An 11,518-nucleotide genomic window follows, 5' to 3' on the forward strand; every position below is an offset into this window, starting at 1 on the left:
TTATTTTCATAAGCATAAAACATCTCAGGCATCATGACATGGCATGAAGCTAACTTTATTTTTCAGGTTAATTATCCTCCTTATACCGTCAGAACAAAGGTCCATTCGGATGGACATCTTTATCAATTACATTCAGGATTCAACTACATCTCTCAGATACAATCCATATGGGCATTCATTCTGACAAGCACTCTGATATCCGCCCAATGGTGGCATCTTTAAGCCCACCCCAGATATTCATTGCAAATACAACATATACAAATACTATCAGATATAGTCTAACGTACGGTTCGTTCTGACTCAGCTCAACATATGATCCTTCAACTCAGATACGATCTAACATACGATCCATTATGACCTTCAACTACTCCAATGCGGTCTAACATACGACCCATTTGGATCTTCAACTCAGATCCGATCTAGCGTACGATCCATTCTGATCTTTCATCCTCAGATACAGCCTGATGGGCAACTCATTCTGCAACTCCAATACGGTCTAACATACGACCCACTTGGATCTTCAACTCAGATACGATCTAGTGTACGATCCATTCTGATTCTACCTTCGTCAGATACAGCCTAACGTACGGCTCATTCCGCAACTTAGATACGATCTAGCATACGATCCATTCTGATCTTTCCTCCCCAGCGAAGTCATCCGCCTAATGAACAACTCACTCTGCTATTCAAATGCGGTCTAGCGTATGATACATTCTGATCTTTTATCCCCAGCAGCGTATAACACACTCTGACTCCCCAACGAAGTCGACAGCATAATGGATGACCCATTATACGGTCTAGCGTATGACCCAGTATGACACCCATGTCTTCAGATATCATCTAATGTACGACGCACTCTGAAGTCCTCATCATCAAACTTCCTAGATGGTATCTTTAAGCCCATCTCCATCAAGACTAACGGTTGATTAACAAGTGGAAATTTCGGGGCATTCTAAGTGTTCAATAATCTTTCACCTCTAGACCACGAATGGCGTATGTACCATTCTAATTCTCTCGATTCAAGAAAATTGAACAGGGGCAGCTGTCACACCCCAAAATTTGCCCGTTAATATTACAAGGCATTTTTCAGGACACACCAACTTATTTTTCAAGGCACTGATCCCAAAAGAACAAAGGCCCAGCACACAGATGGCCAAATCCAGAAAATGGCCCAAACTGGCCTGCTCGCTAGGCGAGCAAAACCTTCGCCTAGCGAACCCTTCGCTATGCCACTCGCCCAACGAAGCTTGCGAATACCAGAAAATTCTGGGCTTCATTCTGAGCCTATTAGGTCACGAAAAAGCATTATAAATACTAAGGACTTCATTTAGAAGAGGAACAAAAACGGAAGGAAGACAGGAGATCGAGAGAAGGCGCAGTAAACCCTGGAGGCTAACCCAGAGAAGTCAGAGCAACCCTAAAGGAAACCCTGAAGGAAACTCCTTGGCATCAAGGTTACCTCCGCCCAATTCAATCCAACCTGCTAACTCAAGGTTGCAATTCAATTGCAAACAGGTTTGCATTACTATTACTGCTTTATGTTCTTAATTTGCATGTGATATTATAATTGAATTTATAAACATATTTGAGGTTTTGCATGCGATATTATAATTGAATTCATAAACATATTTGAGGTTTTGCATGTGAATTTAAGTGTGTCTGAATATCTTGAATGCTGAACCATATAATTCCTGTATTGGATGCCAAAGGGCGTGTAGCATACTGAAATCGTACTGTCTAAAATTCAAAACCCGCAGTCGCTCGCTAGCACATCGCTAAGCGAGCATGTAGCGAGCGTTCGCTAAGCCTTCGCTAGGCGAGGCAGGAGCGAACGTGACAGTCGCGGATTTTGCTGTTCCGTTCGGATCCGTTCTATTTTATGATTTTTCTGTTCTGTTCTGTTCTATTCTGTCCTACCGCTGTATTCTTTTTGTTTGGTGCAATTCTCGATTGCACCCTGATTTAGTTTTCTGACCGGTTTGCTAATTTTGTAAGGGTTCACATACTCCCGGAGAGGGTAGCTTGTTAGGTATTCCACTTTATTTGTGGGATACCCACGTGGAGATTCATCCTAATTACCTAATTGATTTTAATGTGGAAATTCATCCTATTTACTTAATTGATTTTAATGTGGAGATTCATCCTAATTACTTAATTAATTATAATATGGACTTAATTACTTAATTGATTACAACTACCTAATTGATTGTAAAATATTGCCGTTGATTTTGGTGATCTTGGACCTCTCTTTGTTGCCCTACGATATTATGGTATTATGGTCATGTCCCGCGAATGTGGGGATACACTTAGCAAAGACCCTTCGGTTAAATCATCATAGTCCCTCGAATGTTGCCTTCGTCCCTCGATGACCCTCCGGTATAGCCTACGGTTAAATGATGATCGTCCCTTCGAATGCTAAGGTATCCTTACAAAGGTTGCCTTCGATGACCAATCAATGACCCTACGATGACCCTTTCACATCCAAAGGATAAAACTACTTACTTCTCAATAGTAAGGACAGTTTTACCCTCGTAAGGATAGGAAATGCCCATAAAGACCTTGGGTAGGTATAACTCTTAATTGCTTACTCATAACCTAAAATACCTTTCACACCTCACACCTTTCAAAACATCTTTCAGAAAATCACCACTTGGTATATATTCGTACTAGAATCATTGTCGGGTTATATTTTTTCTAAACGACTTTCAAAACTAAACGAGATAACCACTTTGTATACATTCATTCAAGAATCATTACAAAGTTAGATTCTCCTTTTCAAAACATTTTCTAAACATTTCTCAAACACTTTTTCAAACAAGAAAAACATAAGTGATTAAGCAATTAAGAGCCCATGGATAACCATGGATACAAAGGGTGCTAACACCTTCCCTTTGTATAATGTACCTCCCGAACCCAAAAATCTAAATTAAGGTCTTTCCTGTTCTTTTCCACCTTTCCTTATTGGATAAAAGAAAAGTCGGTGGCGACTCTTGCTAACCGCGACATTTGCTTTCCAAAGCAAAACACAAAATGTCAGTTCACCGTATGACAGGAGATGAATTAGGTATTGTGAAACTTTTTCCGGTTTTGACTTCTTTTAAGAATTTTTTCTTAGAGATTACTATGTGATGAATACGATAAATGTTGAAAGATTAAAAACACAGAGAGATATCCTGGTTCCCCTCACAGATCAAGAGTACTCCTGTCCACTTTCAAGATGAAAGAGATTTTACTATTATTATGATTTTTACAAGACTCTTCCTAGTCTTTATATATGGATACTAACCATCACACCAAGAACAATCCTCTTGGATTTTCACTAAGTTCAAAAAGAGAACAATCCTCCCTTTTAATGAACCCCTTGTTTTCAACAATCCTGGACAACAAGGATACACAAAGTAATCTGAATGTTTGATAAGTATGTAAAATGGAATTGTATAAGTATCAATCTATGGATTATATTCTCCTTTTAACAAACAAATCTCACAATGATATATAAGTGTTAACTCTGAATGAATGAAACTTAGGATGAGTTTCTATGAATGTTAAGTGCAGAAAGTTTCACTTTAAAAATTCTGATTTTGAACACTTAGAGAATTTTTGAAAGATGAAGAGAATATTTGAATGTTTGAAAATTTGCAAAAGGAGATAAGATTAAAATATGAAGAAATGGTGTTTATATAACACTAATGCACCTCTATAAATCAGTGTAATTCATGAAAGGATGTCATGCTTCAATAGCCATGTTTGAAAACCAATAAAATGAAAAATATAATTTTTTCAGGCACTGGTACTGTGGTAATCGGTTAACCAAATATGGTTAATCAGTTACACCCTTGTAATGTGCAAATAATTTGAAAATTTTAGCTTGTTAATTGATTAGCACCAGGATGTTAGCCGAATAACAGCTCTCCAGAATGTAAAAATAGTTAATTTTTAAAGAGAAAACCTTTTGTAAGATGCACCAAAACATATTAACTAATCATGCTATGAATGTATGAGAACTTGAATACTTGTATACTCATTAGAAAGATTGAATGCTATATACTTTATCATTCATGATCAATCCATAAGAATTTCTTCAAGACTTCGCATAATAAGAAACTTGTCTTTGCTTTAAATCTTTGAGCCATTTCTCTTTGTCAATCCATTATTGCTTTGTAGAATCTTCTCGTCATCAAAATACTTAAGAAGCATGTCTTCACATTCTCCCCCTTTTTGATGATGACAATCATATCTTGAAAGTTTGCTTCATTCTTGATTCTCTAACACAAAATTCTCCCCCTAGATCAATGCTTGAAAGAGTTCAAAATGTTCCCCCTTGATCAATGCTTAAAAGAGATTTTGCTAGCTGCACTTTGTTAGAGAAAAAAGCATACAACATAATAACAATACTTCTCTCCCTTTATCATTACCAAAAAGGAAGGGAAAATACTTAAAAACTCAAACATATAACATAAAAACTTATAATAAGATAATAGTGACACGGAAACATAACATAATTGTTCAAAAACATAGAGTACTTAGAAACATAACACAAATATTAGACCAAAAGCTTAGAAACTATAAAAGAAAAGAAACAAACTAATAAAAATAAAATAAATTAAATTAAGTGGAAATTTGTACCAGGTGTAATCGGTTAACCATATATGGCTAATCAATTACAGCACCAAAATATGCAGAAAATACGCATAGAAAGGGGTGTTAATCGGTTAGCCCATTATGGTTAATCCGTTAACGCCTGACAAAAAACAGTGACTGCATAACAGGCAACATGCAGGAAATTTCCATAAAATATCACTTTAACATGTTATAACATATAATAATGCAACTTTGAATTAACCATTCATGTCATGAAAATTATTTTAGTATCATGTAAAATGAAAATTTATAAATATAATGATAAACTCACATTCTTAAAAATTAAGTAAAATTTTGAAAGTTAAATTTTTGTGTACCTTTGATTCATTATAGAATATAATAAATAAGTATTGAGGAATTATATGTCACCTTCATTTAGAATTCCAATCTCTCTTCTAATTTTGTAAAAAGCATCTCGAGAAAGCAGCTTTGTAAAGATATTTGCGAGTTGATTGTGAGTATCGATGAAGGAGATATCAATGCCACCTTTTAGAACGTGATCCCTTAAGAAGTGACGTCTAATGTCGATGTGTTTGGTTCTCAAGTTCATGATTGGATTATTTTAAATATTGATTGCACTTGTGTTGTCACATTTGAGAGAGATGCTTCCTAGATTTACACCATAGTCGAGAAGTTGTTGCTTCAACCAAAGTATTTATGCACAACAACTATCGGCGGTGATATATTCTGCTTCTGCAGTGCTGAGAGCCACACTTTCTTGTTTTTTACATGACCAAGAAACTAGAGCATTTCCAAAAATATGACATGCCCAACTCGTGCTTTTCCTGTCCATCTTACATCCTGCATAATTTGCATCAGAGGAACCAACAAGATTACATATACTACCTTTGGGGTACCATAAGCCGACATTGGATGTTCCTTTGAGATGCTGCATTATTCTCTTCACAACAGTGATATGAGATTCCTTTGGACAAGCTTGAAAATGAGCACATAAATAAACACTAAACATAGTATCGAGTCGACTAGCCGTTAGATACAACAAGAAACTGATCATACCTTGATACTTAGTGATATCAATTGGAGTTCCAGATTCGTCATGATCAAGATATCTCCTCGATCCCATTGGAGTGGCTATATCTTTGCAAGCATCCATGTCAAATCTTTTGATAAGTTATTTTCAATATTTAGATTGATTGATGAATATCCCATTCTTTGTTTGTTTGATGTGCAACCCAAGGAAGTAGTTCAACTTATCTATCATGGACATTTTAAATTCTCCTTGCATGATTGTTGAGAATTCTTCACATAAGGATTCATTTGTGGATCCAAATATGATGTCATCTACATAAATTTACACTAAGATAGTATGATGGTTAATTCTTTTGATAAACAAAGTAGTATCCACTTTACCTTTTTCGAAATGATGTTTGCAAAGAAAATTACTTAGCCTATCATACCAAGCCCTTGGTGCTTGCTTCAATCCGTACAAGGCCATCTTGAGTTTGTACACATGATTAGGATGTTTGAAGTCTTCAAGTTCTGGAGGTTTACTTACATAAACTTCTTCAAGTATGTATCCATTTAGAAATGCGCTTATAATGTCCATTTGGTACAACTGAAAAATCAAAGAACAAGCATATGCCAACAATAATCTAATTTCCTCTAGTCTAGTAACAGGAGAAAATGTTTCCTCAAAATCTATACCTTCCTCTTGATTATAGCCTTGGTCTACTAATCTTTCCTTGTTCCTTACAATGATACCATTTTTATCTAGCTTATTTTTAAAAATCCATCTAGTACCAATAACATGCTTACCTTTTGGTCTAGGAACTAAATCACATACTTGATTTCTTTCAAATTGATTATGTTCCTATTGCATGGATAGAATCCATTTATCATCATCTAAGGCATCTGTGACTTTAGAAGGTTCTATTTGAGAAACAAAAGCCATGTTGAGATAAGTATCAATAAGATTCAACCAAGTAGATACTTCCTGATTTATGTCTCTAATAATTTTGTCAATGGGATGATCTCTATGCTTTCTCCATTCTTGAGGAATATATTCTTGATTTGTATCTTGTTGAATGTGTTCCTCTTGGTCTTTTATTTGATCATCATTATTGACTTTGGTAGAATATTACGTAGGATTTCCTATAATCTCATCATCATCACAAATAACTTCATCCTCTTTCGAGGTGTTAGATTCATCAAACGAAACATGCATACATTCTTCAATTGTTAAAGTTATTTTGTTATAAATTCTAAAAGCTTTACTAGAAAGAGAATATCCTAGAAAAATACCTTTATCGGACTTCTCATCAAACTTACCGAGATTGTCTTTGTCATTGTTTAAGACAAAGCACTTACATCCAAAGATGTGAAAGTAAGAGATGTTTGGTTTCATTCCTTTTAATATTTCATAGGGTGTGTTTTTAAATATAGGTCTAATAATAATTCTATTACTTACATAGCATGCCGTGCTCACCGCATCCACCCAAAAATACTTTGGAAGATTTGAGTCGCTAAGCATTATTCTTGCAAGTTCCACAAGTGGCCTATTCTTTCTCTCCACCATTTCATTTTTTTGAGGAGTCCTTGGTGCATATAAATTATGAAATATTTCATGTTCTTTGAAAAACTCTTCAAAGGAGGCATTTTGGAATTCTCCACTATGGTCGCTTCTTATGGAGGCAACAGTTAGTGATTTCTCATTTTGGATTTGCTTTGCATATTTCTTGAACGCCTTGAATGCATCACTTTTCTGCACTAAAAAGAATGTCCAAGTGTATCTATAAAAATCATCAACAATAACTAAAGCATACGCATTACCTCTGAAGCTTCTTGTTCTTGATGGACCAAATAAGTCCATATGCAACAGTCGTAGTGGCCTTGTAGTGGACACCACATTCTTTGATATGAAAGTTGATTTGATTTGTTTTTCCTTTTTACATGCATCACATAATCTATCTTTGAAAAACTTTATCTTAGGCAATCTAATAACAAGATCATGCTTTATTATTTTATTCAAATGTTTCATATGAATATGAGTGAATCTTCTATGTCAAAGCCATGACTCATTATTGTTTGCCATAAGACATTTTACCTTCAAAGACACATCATCAAGGGAAATCATAAATATATGACTAAATCTCGTACCTTTGAGTTTTACCTCATGTGTGACTTCATCTTCAATCAAGCATTCATCCTTGGTGAACTTGATTTTGAAGCCTTTCTCACAAAGTTGGCTAATATGCCTATGCCAAGAACATCTTCAATGGATGTGAAATGTAATGCTCCAATATGCCTATGCCAAGAATTATTCCTTTGTTGTTATCTCCATATGTAACAAAACCCTTGGCCTTAAGCACTAGATTTGAAAATTTGTTAATGTCTCCTGACATATGCTTAGAACAACCACTATCGAGATACCAAAGATTTGATGTGGTTTTCAAGCATACCTAAAAACAAATTAAGTTTTAATGTGGTTTTCAAGCAATAGGAGTTGAGTAAGACACATTGATTTCAATTAGTAAAGACTGAACCCAGAGTATTTCCATAGCCCTATTTTGCATCACAATAGGCTAACAAATAAACTATACGGTTGGTGATGGATTGTAGACGAAGTCCCTAAGTGATAATACCTTTTAGATGTATAAGGATTTTCTTTACTATAGTCCAATGAGACTCAATAGGTTAAGACATGAATTAACATACTTTTTCACTACAAAGAATATGTATGGTCTTGTTATTATGGCATACTAAAGAGCATTAAATATGGATTTGTACAAGGCAAGGTCAGCAAATTTGTTTGGACCATTCTTGTAGAGTTTGGAACCAGCTACCATATGGGAGGGTATAAATTTGGGTTCTCGTAGATTGACTTTGTAAGTTGAATGTGCAGCTAAGAGGGGGGGGGGTGAATTAGGTATTGTGAAACTTTTTCCGGTTTTGACTTGTTTTAATAATATTTCCTTAGAGATTACTATGTGATGAATACTGTAAATGCTAAAAGATAAAGAACACAGAGAGATATCATGGTTCCCTTCACAGGTCGAGAGTACTCCAGTCCCCTTTCAACATTAAAGAGATTTTACTATTGTTAGGACTGTTACAAGACTCTTCCTAGTCTTTCTATATAGACACTAACAATCACACCAAGAACAACCCTCTTGGATTTTTCACTAAGTTCAAAAAGAGGACAGTCCTTCCTTTTAATAAACCTCTTGTTTCCAACAATCCTGGACAACAAGGATACACAAAGTAATATGAATGTTTGATAAGTATGTAAAATGGAATTATATAAGTATCAATCTATGGATTATCTTCTCCTTATAACAAACAAATCTCACAATGATATACAAGTGTTCACTTTGAATAAAATGAAACTTAGGATGATTTTCTATGAAGGATAAGTGCAGAAAGCTTCACTTTAAAAATTCTGGTTTTGGACACTTAGAGAATTTTTGAAAGATGGAGAGAATATTTGAATGTTTGAAATTTTGCAAAAGGAGGTAAGATTAAAATCTGAAGAAATGGTGGTTATATAACACTGATGCACCTCTACAAATTAGTGTAATTCATGAAAGGATGCCATGCTTCAAGAGCCATGTTTGAAAACCAATAGAATGAAAAAATATAAATTTTTCAGGCACTAATACAGTGGTAATCGATTAAACAAATTAATCGGTTACTCCCTTGTAACGTGCAAATAATTTGAAAATTTTAGGTTGTTAATCGATTAACAGCTCTCCAGAATGTAAAAATAGATAATTTTTAAAGAGAAAACCTTTGGTAAGATGCATCAAAACATATTAACTAAACATGATATGAATGTATGAGGACTTAAACACTTGTATACTCATTAGAAAGATTAAATGATATATACCTTATCATTCATGATCAACTCATAAGAATTTATTTAAGACTTCACATAATAAGAAACTTGTCTTTGCTTTAAGTCTTTGAGCCGTTTCTTTTTATCAATCCATTCTTGCTTTGTAGAATCTTGTCGTTATCAAAATACTTGAGAATCATGCCTTCATAGACTTTGTAAGAACATGTTTGGTTCTACAGTTACATACCTTTATATTTTGATAATAACAAAGTGCAGAAGAACAATTATGTACTCTAACAGTTTGTTAAGTGTGCAGATACTTAAAGATCAGAACAAAATCTAAATGGAAATAGAAAATGCAGATTATGATCTAGGAACATCAATTGCTTGTTTGGAGACAACTTGGTCACGCCCATGTTACAATGATGGCATTCGCTATGCAGGGGATGGAGTTCGCCATCCTTTGATTTGCGCTGCAGTTGGAAAAGGGCATTACTTGGTCTTCCACTCTTACCTTATTTCCTCCCACGTTTTGAGAAGGTTTCACATGAACTTTAGGGTTTAGGATCATTATAAATAGTGATTTTATTTAGCTTTTGAAGTCATTTAAACTCAGTACCAACATAAGCCATAAATTCAGTATCATTAGAGTTTTAACTCCTTACATCAAAAGGGTTATCACATTTTGTTTGTGTATCAAGTTTGGAGCACTTTTATTTTTGAGGTTATTTATCTTCCCGCATTTACATTCCGTTGAAGTTTATTTTCGTCTACCCGTATTGTATCAGATTCAAGTCTCCGATTGGAGCAGGTTCTTATTTTATTCAGCTTTATTTACACTTTAACTTCCATGTCTATTTGATTTCCTTGCTTTACTTTTCCGCAATCTTATTTACCGCATTTTACTTCCCCTCATTTAATCTCCATGTCTTTGTCTTTAAATCTCTTTATTTAAAATCGTCGTTATGTTTAATTCTAAATCCAAACCAAATTCCTTTTTATTTACCGTAATCATGTCTAGCTAATTTGTTCATACTAGAATGTGAAGACTGTCAATTGACGGTACTCCGTCTGTTATTTCTTTAAGGTTACAATTGTAGGTTGTTTTGATTTTAACGCAATTTTTTCAGACTTAATCTAATTCGTTTTTACGAATGTAGATAATGATAACATTAGATAAGATCGAAAGTCGTTTAACACTAAAGAATAAACTTGGTTATTTTTGGTTAGTAAATACCGCGAAAGCAATTTATTAATTATCTAGGAGGTTTAATATTTTTAGAAGGTGATTTTAAAACTATTTGTGAACGCGTGCGCCTATAGGGTTAGGACTCGGTCACCTTAGCCGAAGCTGGGGACCCTTTTTATTTAAACTTGTCAATCAAAATCAATTTTCAACTGAGTAAAGAGTCTAATTACTTAAAATAGGATTTACTACTTTAACGCAATAAGCACCGGTCATATGTGACAATGAACGATATAAATTAAGGAGTAAAATTCGGTACTGAATACGCGAAAGCGACATTTCCTATTTAATTAAATTCTTTTAAAGGTGGAGAATATTGCCCCGTACAATAATCCTTTTTAGAAGTATTCAAGAGTACTATTAATTGATGTAAAACACGTTCTAGTATTACTTTCCCAAATTTATTAAATTTTATTTCTTTGTCTTTCTCCACTCTAAACTTAATCGCCTTAGATAAACATCATAACAATAAGAAACGATAAATTTGACTATTGGTCTATGTGGAATCGATATCTTTTAAAACTACGCGATAGACGGTACACTTGCAGTTAGATAATTCGATAGACTCTTAATGTCGCGAACATATATTAGTTTTATTTGCATATAATCTTTGGTTTCTCTAGTTCCATATGCATTGACATGCCGTAGCCCAATTTTATTGCCAATTTTTTATGCAGAGTGATGTAGGTTCTTACTCATATTGCAGTTGATCTAATTTTGCTTCGTCAGAGAGAAGAATTTCTCCCATTGCTTGTTGTAAACAAGTCCAAGCCAGATGTGCCTAGCCACCCATCAATCTATGAGTGTATGGATAATAGTTTCCTCTTGCTCATCAC

The 11,518-nt window shown here is 34.5% G+C and overlaps 1 protein-coding gene across 1 annotated transcript; it reads right to left on the reverse strand.

Annotated features, from left to right (window-relative positions):
• Window positions 1-5,296: 5,296 nt before the first annotated feature.
• Window positions 5,297-5,755, reverse strand: LOC127082405 (secreted RxLR effector protein 161-like). Its single transcript, XM_051022641.1, has 2 exons — window positions 5,659-5,755; window positions 5,297-5,577 (listed from the first exon to the last, which is right to left on the reverse strand). The coding sequence occupies exons 1-2, from the start codon at window positions 5,753-5,755 to the stop codon at window positions 5,297-5,299; spliced, it is 378 nt and encodes a 125-aa protein (XP_050878598.1).
• Window positions 5,756-11,518: the final 5,763 nt, after the last annotated feature.

The sequence above is a fragment of the Lathyrus oleraceus genome, chromosome 5 (assembly GCF_024323335.1).
Source record: "Lathyrus oleraceus cultivar Zhongwan6 chromosome 5, CAAS_Psat_ZW6_1.0, whole genome shotgun sequence".
NCBI classification, from domain to species: domain Eukaryota; kingdom Viridiplantae; phylum Streptophyta; class Magnoliopsida; order Fabales; family Fabaceae; genus Lathyrus; species Lathyrus oleraceus.

What these genes read in the sequence shown, in the direction of transcription:
- LOC127082405 (XM_051022641.1), bottom strand. Translation starts at nt 5,755, where the DNA reads ATGGATGCTTGCAAAGATATAGCCACTCCAATGGGATCGAGGAGATAT. An exon ending in TGATATCACTAAGTATCAAG is followed by an intron (nt 5,578 to 5,658) that starts GTATGATCAGTT and finishes CTCATTTTCAAG; the next exon opens with CTTGTCCAAAGGAATCTCAT.